At 32.0% G+C, this 26,323-nt stretch overlaps 1 protein-coding gene across 1 annotated transcript; it reads right to left on the bottom strand.

The window, feature by feature from the left end:
* Positions 1–1,102: 1,102 nt before the first annotated feature.
* Positions 1,103–25,075, bottom strand: LOC143079003 (2-(trimethylamino)ethylphosphonate dioxygenase-like). Its single transcript, XM_076254103.1, has 16 exons — positions 25,036–25,075; positions 20,859–20,986; positions 20,336–20,406; positions 19,752–19,819; positions 19,274–19,407; positions 18,436–18,560; positions 17,778–17,833; positions 16,959–17,034; positions 15,967–16,011; positions 15,486–15,610; positions 8,494–8,634; positions 7,759–7,819; positions 3,554–3,607; positions 3,154–3,222; positions 2,125–2,229; positions 1,103–1,645 (listed from the first exon to the last, which is right to left on the bottom strand). Exons 2-16 carry the CDS (start codon positions 20,974–20,976, stop codon positions 1,532–1,534), a joined length of 1,362 nt encoding a protein of 453 aa, XP_076110218.1. The 5' UTR covers positions 20,977–20,986; positions 25,036–25,075; the 3' UTR covers positions 1,103–1,531.
* Positions 25,076–26,323: the final 1,248 nt, after the last annotated feature.

Genomic DNA, 26,323 nt, shown 5'->3' with positions numbered 1-26,323 from the left:
AGCACATACTTATACCGTTAGACAAGTTAAGGCGATTGAAGAGTGTATTTTTAGTAGCATTCTTATTGGAAATGTCCAGGGAGTAATTCAAACGTCATGCAATACAACCGCCTTTGTATCATTTTACACTATTTTCAGTACACTGAGTTATAACTTATACGTAGATAAGTTCTTAATCGATGTCTGACATAACCAATGAATTATTATAAAATTAACAATTGGCAGGTATTTTGGTTTACTTGAAGTAAATTGATACCATGTATATAAACTCATTATAGATACCATGTACGTCGGAATTTTGCTTCGTCTAAGAACACTAGACTCACCAGTGACGCTTGATTAAAAATAGGTAATATTAAAGGACCAAATGAAATACTGTGCATCGTTGATACAAGTAGGTTCTATTTCAGAAAGTAAAAACACCGCAATGTTGTTTATCTCCTTTCATTTTGTTGAAGAGTTTTAGGATGAAATAATGTCTTATTTTTTATTATATTTTTTTTTCTATCAACTGATATTGATGAATGAACTAATTTGTAGTTTATATCGCTGCATTTATTTGTGAGACTTTGATACAATGGCTTAACGTTGAATGGTAACATTAACAGTACCAATTTAAATACACTAGATGTATATGTCGAAACTGGATGCACATATCAATGATATATGTTGCACTTTGTAAAACCACGCCTCTTTTGGGGAGATCCTGAATATTCATAGAAAATTAGGTAGGGGTAGTTAAGAAATTAGTGTTAGTTTAAACTCTGAGAAGTTCAGGGCATATACACGTTGAAAATATGCCGCACAGCCCTATATTTTGACCTTTGAAAAAAATTGTGGTGCATATGAACTTTCACTTCTCTGATAAGATTTTTTTGAAAACTTCATAGTAAAAGTGGCACAGTTTTATCCGTAAAAAGCGTTCCTATGGGAAATTGCATTGTCAATATTTACAGAAATGCAACCTATAGTTTCGTATGCGATAATGAGGCAGAATATTTTAAAATCAAAATCTGATATAAAAGATAGAGACCAAGAAAGACATACAGTAGAGAAAAATCCGGACAAATTGATATAATTGGAGCTTATAAATCAGTTAAAATACGTCTGTATATTTTTATTTAATTTTAAGAAGTTAATACAACATGTACAAATGAATTTTATGTGAAATACAACCAAATGAAATCGTCGCATATTAACATGTGATATTATATCTAATATCAGTCACGGTTGCACAGTCTATTTTTAAATATCCAACTAGAAAACAACATGTTTTTGTTCATTGCAACGTGTATATGATACTTGTTTGGAGATTCCCAACTGTAACAATCTTCCACAAATATAATTCTTAGAACAGAATTAATATAGATCTGATATTGAAAAAGTCATACAGTATTTTCTATAAACTATCACATGCCTACACATTTGTATTGATAATTATTTACCTGTTATCATTGTATTAAATGTTTACTTTGTTATTGGTTTTGTCTCTGTTTAAACATTACAACATACAATTAATGTTTTTGCAAAGTTAACTTGTTATCCAACACCCGTTACCTACAGGTTTAACTGGTCTATGGTCTCCTGACAATTTACATAATACCTTTACTTGACTTTTAAATTCATCGATATTTATATAGCAACCCTGAAATACAATAAGGACATTTACAGAACTTACGTTTAAAATACTGTTTTAAATCAAATGTATATTACAAACAGAAAGCATTGGCTTTTGGGCTTTTTTTATCTTTCTATTGAAAATTTCCTTATGTTCTAGAAATTTACACATCGTATGATTTTCATTTACAAATGAATTAAGAAGGCGTTCATAAATGCATGTTAATGACGGGATATAACTTAACTTCATTAAGAAATTGAACTGTGGTAATCTATCAAAGGAAGTATCTTTTTTTATTTGTTGTGTTCGTTTTCAGTATTACATGTATGTTACACTATATTCGAAGACGATGCATGCTTTTCTCCTCTGGGCTGTTTCCATAACTGTGTTATAAATTTGCTTTCATAAGCTTAATTATGCAGATTATATCTCAATCAATGAGACTTCTTCATGTAACAAATTTTGAAAATAATGTTTAGATTACCCTTCTTTTGCAAATGCAATACCTGAAGATATCTGCTTCCGCCATTTGACACGAACTCTTCTCTTCCGTGTAGAATTCTCCTGTTGTTAAACACTATGCAATCTCCAGGCCTTAACTTGAATTTGAACTGCCGAAAAAAAATCAAAAACTAATCTTGATTCAAATTCTTTTTGCATATGAAATTAGCGTTTGCTAATTGTTGAAGCATATGCTACCATCTTAATCTTTGGATTTGTCGTGCCCTTGTTCAAAGTATATCAAGTTTTGTTATTTTACATATAATAATCCAATATAAAGTCAAAATGTCTGTAATAACAAACTGTTTATAATACAAACTGATGTTGTCTCAAATTCAATTATTCGATGCTAGGTCGTAATATATTATTAAAAAGACCATTAACGATACCAAGTGTGTTTTTCCCATATTTCATTGTCATGTATAAGGTCTAACAGTAAATACAGAAGAGTTTTTATCATACAAATTGCTGTTGTCTCAGATTTAATTGTCTTTAAAGTCCTGCTTTATATACAAGCACTGTTTATTATTTCATTTACTCTAATTAAAACAAGGTTACAGTTTACAATTAGGATACTCCTCCATATGTTCTAAATAGTAAAACTAAGGCCATTGTTCAAATATTAACACATCATAACTTTTCAATTTAAACTCATTTATTTTAAAATGTCAACACTGTTAAACGTAACATTTTAAGGTTTGACCTCCTTTCTGAAAAAGGAAATATCATCTGTATGAACTACATGATGAAATATTGTCAATATTTAATTTGGCAATGCTCTTGTTTGTTTTATGTCTAATTATAATGTTAATGGCATTTTCAATAATCTGAATTAAAGAATATATCAAGTGAATAGTGTCACACATAATGTTTTACATGTAGTTATAATATCCGTCTCTGAAAATATAAGTTTTAAAGAAGGTGATACACAAAGACACACATCTGAGTCTAAAGTTAATTTTCTTTTTTTTTCTGAAGGACTTTAATAATAAACTACAACGCCTGAATTTTGTAGATATTAATAAGGCACTTACAATATTAGGTGAGTATTTCACAGCCTTTGCAAATTTGTGGTATGCCTTGTAGTATGGCTCAACATCTTCCTACAAAAAAAAACCGAACACATGTATATAATTACTAGATAAATATTTTATTTTAATTTAAATATTAAGTGGTTTACATTTGCCCTTCAAGATAAATCTTTGCACTTACGGATAATTTTTGGTTAAATGTTGACGATTGGTGAAATCCGGTCTTATCTTCAGATATTAGATAGAAAGGATAAAAAAAGCGAACGTAAACGAATTTTCAAAATGTATTCATTTCAGTCACAATTTATTTGTTATTCAGACATATCTCTGTTGTAAAACCAAAAGCATGCCTAACTCTATGTGATAATAATAGAGAAAAAAATACGTTATTTCATCCTCTTACCAGTTTACCCGAAAATGGTGCCTCAAATGGTGGTGCCCAACATACTGCAACAATCTAAAAAGAATTACATACAAGAAGAATGTTTTAACTCAGTAAATCATATTTTAATAAAACAGAAAAAGCCAAACAAAAAATTAAAAATGGAAACGAAAAACGCAAAACAAATAAGCAGCAAAAAAATCAAAAACATTATTTCGATTTGATTAATCAAACTACACATTTATTATATATAAATATACTAAATAAATAAATGATTTGGAAAATACGTTGAAGGTATAAAAAGTCATGAGAATTCCGAATGCAATAAGGTTCTACTCCGGACACTCTGGTTCTAAACTTTGGTTCCATCTGGGTTGTTTGGTTCTGAACCTTGGTTCTATCCGGGTTCTTTGGTTCGAAACCATGGTAACTGGTTCAACATCCGGGTTGTTTGGTTATAGCAACCCGACTTCTTGGTTCCATCTGGGTTCTATTCTAGATTATTCTAATGTTCCCGTTGAACTTGGAGAAGATAACCACAAGTATCCGAATAAAAAGATAAAGTAGGTCAAAGACGCTAAAATTGTTTTATAACATTAAACGTTTCAGGATCGACGGTAAAAGAAGCTGTAAGGTATTTATTTTCTCATTCTAATAATTTTGATTAGGAAACTAGATAAAAATAAAGCATGATCGTTTAGATTTTAAAAATAAAACAAAGTATACATTTATTTATATCAGAGACATATATACACATGTGTATATATGTCTCTGATTATATCGAACATCCTTTTATTTAATTCAGTCGTTCTGTTTTTATTTATTTACCTTTACTCATAATTTACTTATTTCCGTTGATATTTCTAGAAGTTTTAAAACAACAAAATTAGGACATGTCGTTCAATTGGCCAACGAAATATGCATCTAGCCACTTGACCAGTTGACGACTTGCATATATATTTGAATGCACATTTAAAGTTCGAATGAATTTTATTTAATAGCTGCTTTGTAATAATGTTAGATTTGATACTAATTGTAAAAGGCATGCATATAATCATTATAGGCCCAAAATAATCAAATCAAAATTAAAATTGAATATTTTTATAATAAAATGTGTGTGTGTTAATGACAGTGCTAGTGGGATGAGTAGCACCAGCACAATAGCAAGAACTTCTGCATTGGTACCATAGTAAAGGGGCATAAAAAGTTACTCTAGTCCGTTCGTCCCGAACGTCAAAAAAAAAGGATTCCGTTCTCTTAACTTTAGCTGCCTCAACCAAATACTACAAAACTTATACACAAAATAAAAAAGAAGATGTGGCATGAGTGCCAATAAGAACTCTCCACAAAAGACTAGATGACACAGAAATTAACAGCTATAAGTCACCCTACGGCCTTCAACAATGAGCAAAGTCTATACCGCATAGTCAGCTATAAAAGGCACCGAAATGACGATGTAAAACAATTCAAACGAGAAAAGAAACGGACAAATTTATGAAAAAAAAAACAAATATGTAACACATAAACAAACGACAATGCGTGAATTACAGTCTCCTGACTTGGGACAGGAACATACAAACAGAATAAGGCGGATTAAACATGCTAGCGGGATCCCCACCCTCCACCTAATGTGGCATGAGTGCCGAAGAAGAACTCTCCACAAGAGACCAGATGACACAGAAATTAACAACTATATGTCCCCATACGGCCTTCAACAATGAGCAAATAGATATAGGAAGATGTGGTATGAGTGTCAATGAGACAACTCTCCATCCAAATAACAATTTATAAAAGTAAACCATAATAGGTCAATTTACGGCCTTCAACACGGAGCCTTGGCTCACACTGAACCACAAGCTATAAAGGGCCCCAAAATTACTAGTGTAAAACCATTCAAACGGGAAAACCAACGGTCTAATCTATATAAGAAACGAGAAACACGTATAAATTACATAAACAAACGACAACTAATGTACATCAGATTCCTGACTTAGGACAGGTGCAAACATTTGCAGCGGGATGAAACAATAATATAACATCACAACATAGAAAAACACGAGATTCAAACGAGAAAAGATACGGACAAATGTATAGGCTCCTGACTTGCGACAGGCACATGCATACTGAATAAGGCGGAGTTGAACATGTTAGCGAAGTCTCCACCATCTCCCTAACCTGGGACAATGCTTATTTCCACGTAAAAAAATTGAATTTGAAATTTGGTAGCGTCACTTTTACCGTCCATGAGTTATCATGTTCCTTTAAAAACATAGAAAATGCTGAATTTTTCGTTTTCGTTCTTTTTAATAAGTTTACATTGTAACTCAATCAAATGTTATAAACCTTATACGTAATGCTTATTACCCCATAACACAGATCTATCAAGTTCGATATTGGGTGGTGTTACTGTTCATGAGTTATTAGATATAAGAAGTTGGTACGAGTACTAATGATACTAATATCAACACGTAGCCTTAAGATAGGAAAAAATGCTAAATCTGTTGTTTCTGTTTCTTTAACTTTAGTTTGCCACAACCAAATGTTGTGAAACTGATACAAAATGCTTGTGATCACAAAACAGTCAAAATAACGTGAATCCTGCATCTTTATGTGGAAGTTTACTTGTGGGTTTTTTTTCACAAGCTGGGGCATCTGTAGCCCATAGACATATTGTACATTTATTTCAGTAAACAGTTTATTTACTTCCTTTGGATTCTACTTCTATTAGAATTAACGTGCATATTTTTTTTAAGATTGCGGTGCAGTTTGATAACAGACAGTGACCAGCATAAAAAAGTGTTTCACTAGATTGAGCTCTATGTCTAAGTGTACTTTAAAGGTTCTTCGCACTGAGTTCAGTTTATTGATATGCGTATACCTTCTGTGTGATTTTTCAAGATGCTTAAACAGACTATCCATATCTACATGATCTACATGTCCATGAAATGAAATCCAAGGTAAAATGATTGAAACAATTTGAATTATCTATCACAACTAGCATCACATGGTGCTACTGAAGCAGTAAATGTGAGTGAGAAAATCCCTCGCCCGGAGGCGGACTTCAAGAGTCAAAAAGTCATAGACTGGTCAAGAGTTCCATGACAAAAAAAAACACAAAGCAGATTTTGAGGAAAGGGTCATCGTGGTACACAAAACTAACAAATATATCTATATATCTAATATAGATATAAGAAGATGTGGTATGAATCAGACAATTCTCCATATAATTCAAACAAAATATACAAGTTGTACAATGAGGGCAAAGGTCAAGCTCATATGAAGTTTCTCGTGCCACGAGACTCACCATCTTATGACAATACATCTTCATGCTACATACTGTATTCAGAAGCAAGGTCAATTTAGAATTATACTTTTATGTCAGGGTAATATACAAAGGAACACACTGTATCATGATGACACACCCAAAGTGCATAGGTCAAGAGTCAAAAAGTCATAGTCTGGTCAAGAGTTCCATGTCAAAAATACACAAAGCAGTCCTGCACGAAAGTTCATCACGGTACATGTAACAATGTTTTATGTCATGATGCACTACACATGCCAAATACAGAAAACATGGGTCAGGGACAGAAACAGAAGACATATAACTAAACTCAATGGAACAGTACTTGTATTGCAGGTCACTATATACAAGTGCCTTCAACATAGAACATAAACTCTCGCAACACTTCAAAGTTAAAACCGTCTTTCACAAAAGTTTGAGCAGGATTCTTTGCAACGATTATCTTACAACTGTTAATTGAAAATCGGGTCGTGCAGTTATGTCAATAAATTTAAAGGGTAAGATAAGACATTAAAACACTTAAAACTAGGGTTTACCATTAATTTCTAACCTTACCATGTGATAGCACTATTGTAAACTGATAGAAACACATGATGCAGTCATGAAATTGAATATTTGCAATAGTACGCCCAGAACAATACAAGACAGAGTTGGAAACAAATGAAAGTAATTATACATACGAATTTTTAATCACAATGCACAAATAAGGAACCGCAGTTTTCATTCAATTTATTCATTTAAAATGTACGCTCGCGTTAAATAATGGAAATTAACACTGTATATTTATGTAAACGATCAATCTTGTAGTAATTATAAATAAACAAGAGTATGCATAATCCACAGAATTTGATTTAAAATAATGATACCATTTATAGGAAACTTGGGTTAAACTCATATGAAAAACAAAGAATAATATACGTATTACCTCGTCCTTATCATTGAGTTTAATATGTGGTCGTTTGTACGTCATATCAACAGGCCAGTCTCTGAAAATGCATAACAGTTTTAACTATAATTATATCTATTAACCAGCTTCCTATCACATGCCGGTCTTTGATATCGCCAGGCATGTCTTTGATATCATTCATGTGCTTACACGAACAAAGTCATGAATATGACAATTGTTTTTCACACGATAATGTGTTTGTTTCTGATTTGACTTGATAAGGAATTATTTGTTTTGAACGATTCTTGGAGTTTGGTTATTTTATAGTTCTACTTTTTACATAAATTATCAATTATGCAAACATTTTTGATAATATTTACTCTTGAAATTTGTCAAATCTATTGTCAGATTTTGGCTCATTTTTCTATAAATTCTAGTTTCTGAAAATAGTAATCGATTTGGACTTCCAATTATTTTGTTTCAAACAATAATAATTAGTCTTCAACAGATTTAATTCGCGTTTTGTGTAATGAATAATAAGATTTGTATATTTAATGAGTATTTGCCTCTCTTGGTGTTATATTATGTAATTCCAATTTTGCTTCTTTTTTTTTTTTTGGCTATTGAATAGTTTTGGATTTCTTAATGTAGTAGATTTCTTGTACTTTCCTTACATTTAAAAACAAATTTCAGATGTTAATGTACCTAATGAAGTAGTAATGTTAGTAATTTCTTAAGTTTAGAAAAAAGAGAATTTCTATGGACTTAATTTACCTTTCATAATGAACTTTTTGAATTGTGACTGCATTTTGGGTCAAGATTTTGAAATCCTCCGGATGTTGAATTCTGAATTCCTCAGCAACACGATTAACATCAAGTAGAATACTTTCACCACCTTCTACACATTCCTCAAACCTAAAACAAATAATTTGATATTTATTGTTTGAAGTTTGAAATAAACATACAAACATGTGCAACTGTATTTAGATTCGTCAAAAATGTAAATCCAAAATTGCTTTCGTAAATAATTCTCACAACATCGTTTTGTTTGATTGTTACATTATAGTATCATTTTAAGCTATTGTCCAGTGTACGATTCTTCAAGTATACAATATAACCAGTTTAAATACAATAAACACATCTTATAATTAAAAGTTTACGTGTAGGTTAGGGAAGGGTGTTGAACAAGTAAATTCAAACTTTTATCTACAACTTAATACAACTTTTATTGAAGTTCAATGGTATAAACACAAAAAAAGATAAACAATTTGTAGTTTCCAGATGAATTCATATCATCCTATCGGGTTGCAAATATATTAAGTACTATGTTGTTCTCTTAAGCATTTTTCTTTTATTTTCTCTGTTACTACGTTTTTGTAATGCATTTTTGTTTGCTATAGTGTTATTTCTCATGAAGAGGTTATGGGCAGCTTATATCTAACACTAAGATTATGTGAACAGAAAATGAGTAGAAAAGAATAAACAACACACATACAATGAAAAACTAGAGGCTCTAAAGAGCCTGTGTCGCTCACCTTGGTCTATGTGCATATTAAACAAAGGAGTCACAAATGGATTCATGACAAAATTGTATTTTGGTGATGGTGATGTGTTTGAAGTTCTTACTTTACTGAACATTCTTGCTTCTTACAATTATATAGATATAATGAACTTTGCCCATTAGTAACAGAGAAAAATATTTGGTAAAAATTTACATAAATTTACCAAATTAATGAAAATTGTTAAAAATTGACTATAAAGGGCAATAACTCCTTAAGGGGTCAATTGACCATTTAGGTCATGTGAACTTATTTGAAGATCTTACTTTGATGAACATTATCGCTGTTTACAGTTTATCGCTATCTATAATAGTATTCAAGATAATAACCAAAAACAGCAAAATTTCTTTAAAAATTACCAATTGGAGGGCAGCAACCCAACAACCGGTTGTCCAATTCATTTGAATATTTCAGGGCAGATATATATTGACTTGATTAACAATTTAACTCCTTGTCAGATTTCCTCTAAATGATTTGGTTTCAGAGTTATAAGCAAAAAACTACATTTTACCCCTGTTCTATTTTTAGCCGTGGTGGCCATCTTGGTTGGATGGCCAGGTCATCGGACACATTTTTCAAACAAGGTACCTCAAAGATAATTGTGGTTAAGTTTGAATTAATTTGGCCTAGTAGTTTCAGAGGAGAAGATTTTTGTAAAAGATAACTAAGATTTACGAAAAATGGTTAAAAATTGACTATAAAGGGCAATAACTCCTAAAGGGGTCAACTGACCATTTCGGTCTTGTTGACTTATTTGTAAATCTAACTTTGCTGAACATTATTGCTGTTTACAGTTTATCTCTATCTATAAAAATATTCAAGATAATAACCAAAAACGGCAAAATTTCCTCAAAATTACCAATTCAGGGGCAGCAACCCAACAACAGGTTGACCGATTCATCTGAAAATTTCAGGGCAGATAGATCTTGACCTGATAAACATTTTTACCCCACATCAGATTTCCTCTAAATGCTTTGGTTTTTGAGTTATTAGCCAAAAACTGCATTTTACCCCTATGTTCTATTTTTAGCTGTGGCGGCCATCTTGGTTGGTTGACCGGGTCACGCCACACATTTTTTAAACTAGATACCCCAAAGATGATTGTGGCCAAGTTTGGATTAATTTGGCCCAGTAGTTTCAGAGGAGAAGATTTTTGTAAAAGATTACTTAGATTTATGAAAAATGGTTAAAAATTGACTATAAAGGGCAATAACTCCTAAAGGGGTCAACTGACCATTTCGGTCATGTTGACTTATTTGTAAATCTAACTTTGCCGAACATTATTGCTGTTTACAGTTTATCTCTATCTATAATAATATTCAAGATAATAACCAAAAACAGCAAAATTTCCTCAAAATGACCAATTCAGGGGCAGGAACCCAACAACAGGTTGACCGATTCATCTGAAAATTTCAGGGCAGATAGATCTTGACCTGATAAACATATTTACCCCATGTCAGATTTGCTCTAAATCCTTTTGTTTTTGAGTTATAAGCCAAAAACTGCATTTTACCCCTATGTTCTATTTTTAGCCGTGGCGGCCATCTTGGTTGGTTGACCGGGTCACGCCACACATTTTTTAAACTAGATACCCCAATGATGATTGTGGCCAAGTTTGGTTCAATTTGGCCCAGTAGTTTCAGAGGAGAAGATTTTTGTAAAAGTTAACGACGACGGACGACGACGGACGACAGACGACGGACGACGACGACGACGACGACGGACGCCGGACGCAAAGTGATGGGAAAAGCTCACTTGGCCCTTCGGGCCAGGTGAGCTAAAAACAATTGTTCATGACCACACCATATAAAGAGCAACTCAACGTACACTTGGAGCTTGTATTTTGAAGGGAAAAAATGGCGTCGCCACATTGTGCTAAGCTATTATTTTCAGTCGATATACGCGTCATTTTAAAATATACTAGATTACTAAATAACATTTATTTACTAACGGTGTTACATTGGCTTAAAATGAATGGGCTGTAAAAAAAAGTAGGTATGGACAGTCTGACAATATGGGTATTTGATATCCTATCGCTTTTCATGTTTCATTTGTGTTTAATTATAGTCAACTGTGTAAAGATGTTAATATCAGTGAAAATACACCTACTTCATGTAATTGTAGTACCTCCGAATATATTTATGGACCCATTTCCCATGTTATAACAGGATATCTTAACATCGTTCAAGACCGAGAGTTAAAATCATTCCTCAGTAAAGGACCTAAATATCGTCCCCCGTCAATTATTAATTGGAATGAGTGTCGTAATATCATCCACAACTCACTCCATACTCACTCCATACTTACTGTATGAAATGGATAAAACGGGAAAAAGCTGACAAAAAATCTTTGGACTCTTTTTTTTAATTCAAGAACTAGCCAAGAAATTTGTTTTTGTCCCGGCCGATAAAGCTGCTAATAATATTATTATTGTTTGACGCAAATTTTACATTGAGGTTCTGACAAAAGAAATCACCAATTCACCAACATTCCAACTGACTCCATTTTCAGAAAACGACATCTGTAACAAACATAAACTTTTAGCTACCGCTTTACAAGCAGAGCCAAATACAATGAAAGTCCCAACTATGTACTGGCTTCCGAAGCTACACAAAACACCTTACAAATATAGATTTATTTCGTCTTCAAGCCATTGTTCCACTACTAAATTGTCTATTCTTCTTACCAGCACAGTTGGTACAATTAAAAACCTGATAATAAATTGTTCAAACAAGGCCTTCAAAAATAGTGGAATTAATTACGTTTGGAGTGTCAAGAACTCGTTGGAAGTACTTGATAAACTGCATGCTTATATTGGTGATTTTGAATCTGTTCAAAATTTTGATTTTTCTACCCTGTATACCACATTGCCTCACATTCTCATTAAGAAAAAATTCACACACCTAATTAAATGGGCATTTAAAAAGTCAGAATGTGAATGTATATGTTCAAACTCTTTTAGGTAATTTTTTAGTAACAATAAACAAAAAAACTATGTCAATTGGACATGCTTTGATACTATATATGCCCTTGAATTTTTCTCGATAACATTTTTGTTCGCTTTGGGGATTCCGTATATCGTCATATTATCGGAATATCAATGGGGACTAACTGTGCACCACTTATTGCGGACCTGTTTTTGTATTGCTATGAGTTACAATTTATGACAAAAATAAGCAAAGACCCATCGAAACAACATCTGATAAACAAATTTAATAATACTTTTAGATATTTGGATGATATTTTGGCTCTCAATAATGACGACTTCAGTATGTATATTAAAGACATTTATCCTGTTGAACTTACTTTAAATAAAGCTAATACTAACAATGACCACTGCCCTTTCCTCGATCTTGATATCTATATCACTAACGGAAAGCTGAATACTAAAATTTATGATAAAAGAGATGATTTTTCATTTCCTATCGTTAATTATCCATTTTTAGATGGTGACGTTCCCTTGTCACCATCTTACGGTGTTTATATATCTCAACTTGTACGATTCGCTCATGTATTTAACAATTTTTAGATTTTTACGAGAAAAATTTATGTATTACTGAAAAATTATTACACCAGGGTTTTCGATATCACAAACTAGTCAAAACATTTATTTAATTTTATCATCGGTATAAGGACATCATTCGTAAATATAGCTCAACATGCGGACTTCTTATACGTTCAGGTATTTCACATCCAATTTTTTATGGAAATATTCTTTATCAAGCACAAAGGTGTCAATATTCACCTCAAAAACTAACAAAACCTTTGAATAGTCTTATTAAGAAGGGATATAGTTACGATACTGTTGTCAGGTCATTAAAGATTGCATATTTTGGCGTTAATATTGATTCACTTATAGGGTCTTTGCATCGGAACTAAACACATTTATTCAAAACCCAGTTGTTGGCATGACACGGGTTATGTTCTTTTCATATATGTTATGATGGTATGATACTAAACCCCTAACGGGAAGGATTGTTCCTGATGTTCATATGATGAAATCATAATCTTTCAGTCAATTTAATTGAAGTCTGTAGCTGGCATGTCAGTTAACTGCTAGTAATCTGTTGTTATTTATGTATTATTGTCATTTTGTTTATTTTCTTTGGTTACATCTTCTGACATCAGACTCGGACTTCTCTTGAACTGAATTTTAATGTGCGTATTGTTATGCGTTTACTTTTCTACATTGGCTAGAGGTATAGGGGGAGGGTTGAGATCTCACAAACATGTTTAACTCCGCCGCATTTTTGCGCCTGTCCCAAGTCAGGAGCCTCTGGCCTGTGTTAGTCTTGTATTATTTTGATTTCAGTTTCTTGTGTACAATTTGGAAATTAGTATGGCGTTCATTATCACTGAACTAGTATATATTTGTTTAGGGGCCAGCTGAAGGACGCCTCCGGGTGCGGGAATTTCTCGCTACCTTGAAGACCTGTTGGTGACCTTCTGCTGTTGTTTTTTTTTTTCTATGGTCGGGTTGTTGTCTCTTTGGCACATTCCCCATTTCCATTCTCAATTTTATTCTATATATATATATATATATATATATATATACAACTCGTCTAAACATCAACCCAACAATGTTAGATCTGTAAATTTGCTTTCGCATATATATATATATTATTGGATAAGTGCTTGTTGTCATTTGTATCACACGATTCTTCAAATTAACATTATTCATAGTGTATGGTAGAAATATTATATGTAAAACGTGTATAGTGTAGATGTCATATTATCAGCCAATATATATAGTACTATACGTTAATACATATTAAGTAGAAGTTAGAAAATAAAGTACAGGTTCCAGCCCCGGCGCCAGGGAGGAAGTTACGAATCAAATCTACTCTAACATCGTTAGGTTGATTTTCTTGGCACTTTATACATATTTTAAGGCCTGGTATTTCTTAATCATAAGAAATCCGATGGACAAGGTATAATTTGCAGTTGTCACTACACACAGGCAGACATGTATATATATTTATTTACAGTGATTGTATGCTTCTAAAAATAGATTAGCATCCTGCAATTATACTGAAGAGATGAGTAGATGATCATTTCTGTACACTGAAAATAAATACTTCGTGTATTGTATCAGAGATCCTTGTTTAATTCCTACAAGAAGGTAACACCTCCCGAAACGAAAGCTGATTTTTTATAAGCTAGAGTTACAGGAGGGGATAAGGTCTCTGCGCAATGCTAGGCGGTGTTGTCGTAGTAAAATATAAAGTACAGGTTCCAGCCCCGGCGCCGGAGAGGAAGTTACGAATCAAATCTACTCTAACATCGTTAGGTTGATTTTCTAGGCACTTTATACATATTCTAAGGTCTGGTATTTCTTAATCATAAGAAATCCGATGGACAAGGTATAATTTGCAGTTGTCACTACACACAGGCAGACATATACGTTAATACAGATACATTTACTCGATGCTTGCCGATATGTAATTATTTGATATGCATTCGTTAAAAGTAATGTATTATCCGATTACACAATTTAGAAGGTGTAGGTTCAAAACTGGACTTTATTAATTGCACTTAAACAACCAACACACGTGTCGAGTATATCACGTTATGTGTCATCCTCAGAACACGGCCAATATTAAGCATATGCTTAAGGGTAACTTCTGCTGATAAATTTATGTAATAAATAAGCCGATATCGTTGTTATCAAGTCAAGAGTATCACTTCTTTTATTTAATAAAAATAACTAAGTTGATTACAGAGAGTAATATTATAAACGGTATTGCGTGTCAATCTAATGCAGGAGATCCAAATATAACATTTTTCGTCTAATGCATAATTTGTTTGTTCACCTTTTCATGTAAATCTTGATGTAAATGTCCTTGGGTTTTGTGAGTCTTTGTTTAGTCCTTGGTTTTGATTGTTATTGTCTTTCAACGTTAGACTATCCTTTTACAGTTAAAATTGACGTAAATATATGAAACGGGAAAACTCTCCATACCTATTTGAAAAGTTTAAACTTGTTGTTACGGGAATATGTTGCAAACTGACTGTAAATATATTGCTGTTTGTGGTTATAATAAATGTACTATCACCGATTGGGTTTATTTATGGTAAGAAAAGTCAAAATGTAGTATACCGCTGTTTGAAAGTCACTAATCGATTGAACTAAAACCAAAGTAAAGGATACAGATCAACTATATAAGGAAAACAACAGAACAAACAGAAAACTGAACTGCTACTTACTCTTGGCAATGCAGAAAAAATAATCCTGGTCCAGATTCGTAATGATGTAGGTCATTATGCAGGGGCAAATATGCGGTAGAGTAAGCAATATTTATTGGATTTGGAACATCTCGAACCGGGAACGTCTGTAAAAGTAAAATGAAACATTTACGACAAAGTACAACATCTAGCCATACATAACAAGGAATAATCAGTATAACAATCAACATTTTTTCGTGTATGTATATCCTACCATGTACATATATTCATGATCAATGACTTTAAATGAGATTCTGTCTTGTAGAAAGATAAATTTGTATCAATAAAACTGTATGTTGCAATTAATTTCTTTTTATTTTGCAAGGTTTAAATTGGACCAACATTTTGCATTGTTATATTTTTTTCTTCATTTCAATAGTTTACATTAACAACACATGTACTTAAACATCTAAAAATGCATATTGCAACCACATAAAGATGAGATTAACAATTTAACACTCACTAATCCATATATTGTACGTTGTACTGGAGCAAAATTTTCTGCTACCTAAAACAAAACAAAAATATGTTAAAAGCTAACCAATCATGTCGATATGTATTTTCGAAAGGCAACTCACGGTATTTTTTAAAACTAAAGTATTATGTATATGAATAAAACGAAAATCATCGATCGCTGCATAATGCATCATCATATCTGTTCATTAAAAATTTACCATCAATATGTTCAATTTATTTTTTGTATTATAGGTCTTGCGACTTACAATATCTTACATTCATAATCAAGAGATTGTCTTTCAAGAGCCTATTTGTCCCATTACGATGCATTGCACTAATTTGCAGGAATATTCAATAGATTATATATAATTGTAAAGATATTCTCAACCAATGTATCATCTGATTTTATTATGAGTATTGCTAAAATGAATCAAGTTGTTCTATTATATAGAGTTTGAGTGTCGAACTGATGGATACAAATTAGTATGGTTGAATTCTAGCTCATGATTATTAGAATCTTGGCAAATTAATCATATTTATTTGTAATTTTGTCATTTGTTCAGAACGTAGGAACTTCCAAGTTTACACATCTCTGTATTGGAATTTTTGATCCTGAATGCTCATCAACTTTGTATTTAAATTCGGCCTTTTTAAACCCTTTTTTCAAGCATCATTGATAATCTTTTGTACACGAAACGCACGTCTACTATACAGCGACATTATTTGTTCCATTTACGTCAATATCTTGATTGATAATCTTAGCTTTGGACGCATGAAATTATTAAACGTGTCGTTTTCAAATTTTTTTATCTTTGTTATTAAAACCATAATTGTTTTTCAATCAAGCAGTTTGAAGAATAATTAAAAATCTAATAAGTTCTTGCAACCAAGGCGCTTTGTGGATTTACCTGAAGCCGAAAGTCAATGATGTATAGGAACCAAAACAGTTGCAGAGCTTTATGACAAAATACGACGTAAAAAGAGATAAAGGTACATTACCCGAGCCACCATATCTTCTTCTGTAGGAACGCCTGTGAGGAGACACAAACCACGTTCGTTTATTTCACGTAAAAATCTAAAATATTTCAATACATTGTAAACAGGCGTAACAATCAATATTTTGGGAAATGGAAGTGTAATATCAAGTACAAGACGTTTGCAGAATTTAAGTTTAACCAATTTCAAGGGAGAGGGGATATATACAAAATAGAACGACAATACATTTACTACGCCACGGTATAAAAAGAAAAAAAGACCATCACACAAGCAAACCGTTTGAAAACAGACCATGAAAAAGAAGAAAGAATAAGCAACACGAACCGAAATATAAACCTTTGGTAATCTCAGGTGCTCCGGTAGGGTCAATATGTCCGTCGTGTTGCTCGTGTAAGAACAATCTCATTTGATAGGTCACATTCAGGTGAATGTCGAGGAAAATGGTTAGGACGATAAGAAAATATGAGTCATCATCTGTGAAACAGATATTCTATAACGATTAACCAACTGGTGATGGCACCCATTAATTGTTCGAACTGATCAAACGGCAATTATATTTCTTTTATTGAGATAGAATAATGCTACTGTCAAATAATGTGTAATACATCGTTTTTTTTTTTAGTTCAAAATTCAGAATGGACACGGGGAATTTATCAAAGTGACAATAACCCGACCAAAAAGCAGGGGACAGTTCAAGGCAACTAATTGTTTTTCAATTCGAGAAAACCCGCACCCGTAGATGGGCCAGGTTTAGGCTTCTATTAGTTTTTTTAATTCGGACTTTGAATAAAGGCAGTTACAAAAATGAAAGTATATAATTACCGTGCTTTGTTAGTGTCATTTGATATCATATCACTGTACGTCATTTTTTTAATGGTCTGGAAAATATATTTAGTAACATATTGTTGTAAGAATATAACATGTTTCATAATATGTTTAAGCATGATAGCAAGTATTTATAATAATAAAAATAAAGTATTTTATTTTTGATGTGTTGTACTTGTCGTGATAAGCAATGACCCTGGCTATATTAAAGTGTTGTATATAATATACTTTATTTTTTTTGAAAATCAATGCAAAAATACTCATTTCAAAACCTGTTTAACAAATTCAAAATACTAGAACTTATCTGCTTAGTATAATATCATTCTTATTGAATTAAATAAATGTGGAGTATTTTGAGTTGTCAAAACTGCAATTAAGAGAGCAAACATGTGTGCTTTAATGTATCTACTCGATTGCTGCATTAAGAATTGCACTTTTAGAATAACGCGGAGCCACTTATCAATTCAGGATTTTTAGTGTTGTTGTATGTCATTTTCTTTTACTTATTACACGTTTGAGAACAATTGTTACCAGTGAAATTATAATCATGATACAAGCCATTTTAACGATATTAATTGAAAGAACATATTTGACAAACAATTTGCTACAACACAAAATAAACAATAAGAATTCAGGTGTGTTTAGTACCAATTACCAAATCATCATCTAAGATCCATGAAAATTTGTCTCCAGTTTCACTGACGGACAATTTATTCTCTTTTAAAAATTTAATTGGAATCTCTCCTTTGTGATCCGTCCATTCTATATGCAGTACGTCACCTGTAAATGAATGTTAATGTAACAAGATAATAGGGCATATAACTTTGTAAACAGCTTTATCTTCTTTGTTTTATGGCGTATGAAATTTAAGCTAGCAGTCACGTAAAGTATTTCCTGATGTTTATAGGTATAACTTGTTACTTTATTTTCAAAATAACAATATTCTACTTAACATAAACCTTTTACTGAAAACATCCGCCCGAAACGGATAATAATGTGATCTGAAATGGCTGAAACATTTTTTTTTTTTTTTTTGTGTCAACAACTTCTAAAGTTATAAAAGCTTGACCGTGAAATGTCACTTACTAATACATTTTTGTAGTTGTCTCGTGTGTAGAAAACACTTTCTGTGCCCCCGAGAGGTTGATGGGGGAGTTTGGGTTGCTCAGTCTTTAATTTTCTATGTTTGTTTTATATACTGTTTGTCTTATCGCAGTGTTTTATTGCTGTGTGTTTGTCATTTCATTATCAGGCTTTGTTTTTCATCTAATGAGTTTGTATATCTATTTTGTGTCTTTAGTCTCTATTTTACAAGATAATTCTAGAGGCTATTATGTCTGCTTTTTTATACAAAATCAAAACAAGCATTGTTTCGATTTCAAACTACACTACTTAGACAAAAAGGTAGGCTTAAAAAACACATTGAGAATACATTTTTTTTTTTCAAATTAGTGCACGAATGAAACATATAAGAACTGAGAAAACGATTTTACCATTTTCTGAAATCTCTGTCGATTTGACTAGCGTATCAATATTAATATCAGCTACATCTACCAATCTTTGGCCACTGTGCTGTTGTTTACATAAAGGACAATGACAGTTGAACCGCAGCCAAACACTAGGAAATCTATCACAAATGTAAAATAACGCAAGTTTTGCTTTAAACGCTTTTATTGGAAAACAATTTGTTCTCTCTTATGTAATTTGAAACAAACAAATATAATTTGGATAATACTCTGCCTTGACATCGAATTAAAGATGGTAAGATATAATAACTGAACGTCTTTAATGAGCTTAAATATGACGCTTGTGACAATTTTTGGATTAATTTCAACACATCAAAGCTATTATTTGAAATTTAGTTGGCGTAATTCTGCAAAACCATCTGAAATGATCGCACTATTTCAAGATTTCTAAATGAATTAATATTTAGAAAAAATATTGTATTGCAAGAAACCGCAAATAACTTACATCATCGGTTCTTTCTGTTTGAAATCAATGGCGAGTGATTTACCGCCATCTCTTATATCAGTCGTCACCTGTATATGACAGAATATTGGTTATATTTGTGAATCGATGATGCCACAAGAAATAAATTTTATCATAGCCAGTTTTCCATAAACAAAAAAATAATAATATGAACATAACATAATTCATTCTCGTTCTCGTCTTTGTTGTGTTTGTAACGACAATGACTTTGTATACGCATTTGGTTTTTAAACCAACTGGAATACGTAAGGTACATCGTGCAAATTTAATGAGTCATTCGGGGATTCTTCTGTTATTCTGATACATCACTGACTAAGATTATTGTGGTGGTTGCCTGATATCTATCATGTTGCTAACCATTTTAATATAAATGAGAACGTTTTTTTCTTTTCTTCGTTTGAATAGTTATAAATTCTGCCATGTCGGGGCATTTTATCTGACTACACGTTATAGGTTTTTATCATACTGAAAGTAAAACGGTGACTTAAAGTTTTTTTGTATCCACAACATTTGGACTTTGGTAGATATGTTTCCGCATATCACATTTCCGTATTTTATGTACTTACATCCGATAAAGCGTTCGAAGAAAGGTTTCTACTATTGATTGAACAATATGAAATCTTTGAATGCAGTGTACCTGGAATAAATATGTACATTTGTGTATAATGTGTATTGCTTGCTATACTTGTCATCAAAACAGTGGTATAAAAAAGTTGAACCCTGTTTGGTAGGATATTAAATATTGAATGTAGATTGTTTAATTTGTATTCTTCACGATATTCACCTCTAGCGATGCATATCTTAAACACTTGAAAAAGCGCAAAAGGAACACAAAAGAACTCGGAAACAGTATATCACGTAAATTATCATTTTGAAAAAGTAGATACAAATAGCCACACACTTTTTTTTCGATTATGCCCATTAAAAAATCTATTCTATTAATTGATGGAAAAAATTAAAGAGGGTGTTTAAAAGCCTGAAAAACAACTCAACAGTAAAACCAAATTCGAGAAGATAAAAGATTGAGCAACAGCATACACTAAAATAAAGAGTTACTTATCCGTATATTATTGTTCAAGGTAAATTTACCTTTGTCCTGACATAAGAAGAATGATGAACTTTGGCGAACTAGGTTCTGAGCTTTCAATGAATATGGCAGCCGACACTTCAACACTCTTTTCAAGCTTGCAAAATGTAAACTCCTCATGATATTATTGCTGAAACAATAAGGATAAAATGACGTCAATGTATATGGTTATTTTCAAATAGTCTTTTGATAATTTTAAAAAGATAAACAATCTGAAAGAGGTGTGTCATTTCTGCAAATTTCATTATCCACCAAAAAGTTGCTTGAGATACATGTGAAAATAGTAATCGACATATTATGCAATTATTCTATATGATAAATCAGCAAACAATATAGATTATAACTTATAACTCATGAAATACTTTCAAACGATTAATAAAAAGTATAAAATGAGCAGGCCATCGTCATTTTCGTTATGAATGATGAGGTAAATAAAACAATTGTCTGCCTGATATCTTTCCCTTATATTGAGAAAAGATTAGTTTTTTTATATATGAATACACTAATATACAAGTAAACATGCTACAAGTATAGACTCGAGTTATTATCAGATTTGTTTTAACTGATCAGGAGGAGCATACCTTTTAATTTGCATAATGATAGTCTATTCAAAGACATGTATGACATCAATTATAGATACATCAATCATTATACTGATTACATGTACGAATGAGTTATCAGTTATATAATCAGCAGTACAAACGAACTGAGTGTATGACATGGGACGAATAAACTAACTAACTTTATGATAATTTATGTACGGTAAATCTAAAGTGTATTAGAGTTTCTGATATGACAATTTTAATCTGTTTAAAACCTTTCCAAATGTGAGTTGATCAAGAACAATAATTGGACACTTCGTTGCTGAGTGTATCCAAAAACACTAGTGTATAGATGAATTGACCAAAGATTAAAAAACTGATTAAAAACCGCTCATTCTTTTGAAATAATTCAAGTACTAGTAATATAAACATTGAATTTTACATGAAATATATTTCAGTTTTAATCGCATGAAATTATGATTAAAAATGTACTAAATATCTTTAACATGGTTCAAAACAATGAAGGTGTTATATTTTGCATACCTAAACTATGGATCCATGATAAATAAAAATACTTTTTTCAACCAAAATCAACATAATACAATTATATTCATTAGGTTTTATACATCTTTGATAAAAAAGAAAGAAAAAAAAGAACGATATTTTAAAGCATGACTCAAAAAAAATAGACAATGAAAAACGAAATGTCATGTTATGATTGTTTCTTTACTATTATGAGGCTGACTTCATGCAGGAACTTCTTAGGAAGAAGGATAAGAAGTTAACAATATCCTTTAACTCTACTTTTCGCTACATAGATGTTCTTTCACTAAATAATTCAAAATTTGGTGACTATGTGGAACGCAACTATCCAATCGAGCTAGAGATAAAGGATACTACAGATACAGTTAAGTCGGCCTCATATCTTGACTTGCATCTAGAAATTGACAATGAGAGTCGGTTGAAAACAAAACTTTACGACAAAAGAGATGATTTCAGCTTTCCAATTGTGAACTTTACATTTCTAAGTAGCAACATTCCAGCATCACCTGCATACGGGGTATATATCTCCCAATTGATACGATATTCCCGTGCTTGCATTTCCTATCATGATTTTCTTGATAGAGGGTTGCTGCTCACAAGGAAGCTATTAAACTAAGAGTTCCAAATGGTGAAGTTGAAATCATCTCTTCTTAAATTTTACAGACGTCATCATGAGTTGGTTGACCGTTGTCAGTTTGTTTTAGATTTATGAGTTTGACTGTCCCTTTGGTATCTTTCGTCCCTCTTTTATTATTAATCGGTTATATCAAACGCCACCAAATGATAAGTAGAGAAGGACATATGACAACACAACTGACATATAAAAGTCTAGCATACATTCTAGAAAGTAAAGTCACACCTGTAATTGAATCCCGGCAATAGACAAAAACAAAATTTATTTTGTGACATTACCTGAGTTGTAGTATTTATATAACTCTAATCTCAGATAGGGGACTTCAAAGACAAATCTCAAACGATTTCTACTTTGATTTGATAATAGACGACCGAATCTGTTGTGTAGAATAAATAATGTTGTTATAAGTTTCCCAGAGGCGGATTTAGGGGGGGCCTAGGGGGCCGCCCCCCCTTTTTTTTTGGGAAAAAAATGGTTGCTTATATAGCGAATCATTAAAGCGTGACTGGAGCGGGCCCCCTCTTAGGTCAGTCAGTGGGCCCCCACTTATGAAAATGTCTGGATCCGCCACTGTTTCCTTACAACGTTGAACGTACCATGCTATTGACTCATTTTCGTGGTGACGAAGTATATATTTTTAAATTCAAATTTTAAAATAAGAAACATAATCATCACGTTATAACAAACATGCCGAATTTTATCTTTTTGCCCATGTTAATTTTGATGCAACAAATATTTATCTGTGTTTGATTTTTTAATAAAATTACTGATTATAATTGTATGATTATTGTGCAGTTAATCAAAAGGATTACTGTCTGATTAATATACTAAACAGGAAACGATTATTGAAATTATTTTAGATTGATAAAATGAGATACTTGTTCACTCAATAATTCTGAGGCAAATGTTTTTAATCTGAATTTCGAGTAAAGGATCTGTTAATTGAACCAATAGATAAAAAAAATGGATGAATTGAAATAACATGCAGTATATTGAAATGTCACAAAAAAGATATGTCTTTGGTTAGTGCAGTTATTGTGGTCGTCTGTACATAAAAGTACCGTGCGTCTCCTTTATTTTTAAACTTTATCGATAAACAAAACTTAAATTATATCAATCTTATTTACATATATTTAGACATCATTTTTGTCTTTCGTTCCACAAAACCTGGTGCTCTTCACTTATTCCACAACATAATGACTATCATATATTGTGTTATATATGTGTTATGTCCAGTATGTCCAGTATCAACATACTACGCCATTGGACATCTCACATTTGACTCCCTTCATAAGCTAGTTCGACTCTTGATCATCCTTTCGAAAGTGTGTTAACTTTTTTAATACATTTTGTTCTCAATTCCGTTGTGTATTAAATATCTATGTTTGTCTTTGTTTTTCGGATTTTGCCATAGAATTGTCAGTTTTATTTTCAACTTATATAAGTTTGTATGTACTTTTGGTATCTGTTTTATCTTTATTGTTATCATTGTATTTATCTGACGTTAAACATACATAACCTGCAGACATTTAAGTTCAGGTGATTGCACTTTCTCCGTGCAAAGGCATTATTATATCAGACAGACAAAAATGACTGTTTGATTTGCCGTATATCACCTGGGTACACTTTAAGGCAAATGATATTTAAAAGCACACACGAAGTTTGTTGTTAATAATTGACTAATTTCTCCAGGTACCAACATTTCCGAACAAACAAATAAATCTGACGTTTAATCTGGCGAGTTATTGTTAATGGTATTTTAGGAAACGTTGCATGCGCATTGACATTTGACGGTTTTTTTTTTCAAATATTCTTAAAAATAAAAGAAGTAAAGTTCTGACATTTCCGTAATCAATTTCCTAGTTTTTATATAACACAAGCTGTTAATACCAAAGGCAGGACCATATCAATTTCAATAATTTAATAGATTTAGTTATTAAGCAACAAGGGTTCAAAAGAGGCCTGAATATAATATTGAATGCTTAAAGAAGATATTGCAAGCGAGATAGAGAGATAAGGATAAAACAACTGATGTTTCCTTAATTTGATATACCTGATAGCTTTGTTGACATCCTCCCATATAACACGCAGAGTATAATAGCATTAATGGTATACAATTGCAGTGGATAAAAGGGTGCTTGTTCACTTTAGGAATTTCTTGGAGTTAGACGCATGTAATTAAAATCATTTACTAGTGACCAAAATATAAATTGTAGCAGTGCAGTTAATAGATCTTTGCACACAGTTCTAGATCAATATGCGAGTGTCTACAAGGTTTTTTTTTCATTTCAACAATAATTTATTTTATATTGTTTTGAATTTTACGTATCAATAATCAATATGAATTGCACAATTACGGCAAGAATATAACGCAAGTTCCACTAGGGCTGCAAAATGAATCATGTCATCAAGACTAAGAATGAACGATTGAATGTGACTTAAAATTCACCATGATCTTACCTTAATTGCTAACTGCATACAAATGAGTTTTGATAATGTATCATCAGAAATAAAATGAATGTGTTATCATTATCAAAAGATAAAGTGTACCGTTATTAGTACACCCGACATGTTACAGGGACGGTCATCATAGTATGTCAAAGTAATTAAATATATATTTATGATGTCATTATTTGTTAATCTACTGTCAAATAATAAGTTCTACAATTTTATAAAATACTAGAACACACCCGTAATTTCGCGGGTCCATGACTGAATTAAAGTATATAACTATGCGTATTACCTGATAAAGTCATGCCAATTATAAGATGCACAGTTTTCTCTGCCGCTTTCGAAATCTTTCTATTTGAACCCGTCGACGTGGAAGTTATCAATTATTGGTGATAGTAATTATTTGGAAAACAAAAGGGCATGGAATGGAGAATTTTTTAATCAACAGCATTTTGCTATATTAGTTATAAATAAAGTTGAATTCTTTGATTCGATGTTTTATGTCATGCTAACAAATTAAAAACTGTACCTATACGCCTTAATTTAAGTCCAGATTTTTAGTATTCGTATTGTCATCTTAGAAAGTCATACTGATTAAAATACTACAATAGGGAACAGTGTGACAATGATTGAATTTCGTAGTGTCAACCCTGTGGTTATGACCCGTATATATAGCAAAATCCTAGATACACCGTTGTGGTGGTGAACCTGTCAAATGCGGATTGTACAGATATTTGTCGTTTTTACCCCATGACGACTGACAAATTGGATCTCGTTATTTTAGTATTATAGATAAAAAAAAATTAAATTATTTTAAGCTTGTAATTAGTTTTTATTATTATTTTGATTTGTTTTATATTTTAGTGAGTGAGACGAGGTGATTAGCTTGGTCGAATTTAACATGTAACTGACGTATGTATAAACTCATCTTTATATGTTTTTTTTAGTATGCTTCCTCTCAGCATATGCAGTGTACTAAACATCTTGTGTGATACTGGTACTCTGATTTTACATCAGAAAATACATCTTAAGCTATGAACAAACATCCTGATTGCACAGCGGGATATTATAACATTATGATTGGTTTAACGCCGTCACATGGTGAACCATATGGATCCAAAAGGGGGTATGAAATTTCATGTGGGGTTCATGACATCACATCAACACCGTTAATGGTGACGTCATTTATTGCTGGTTTTGTATTTTATTGTTTATTTTTCTAAAAAAAAACACGCAACAGTAAAGTCATGCGTGCGATAAATTCGTTATACGGCTCACTACTGACCCCTACAGACCA

The sequence above is a fragment of the Mytilus galloprovincialis genome, chromosome 6, assembly GCF_965363235.1.
Source record: "Mytilus galloprovincialis chromosome 6, xbMytGall1.hap1.1, whole genome shotgun sequence".
Classification (NCBI taxonomy): Eukaryota; Metazoa; Mollusca; class Bivalvia; order Mytilida; family Mytilidae; genus Mytilus; species Mytilus galloprovincialis.
This window is presented reverse-complemented; position numbering and strand designations above follow the sequence as displayed.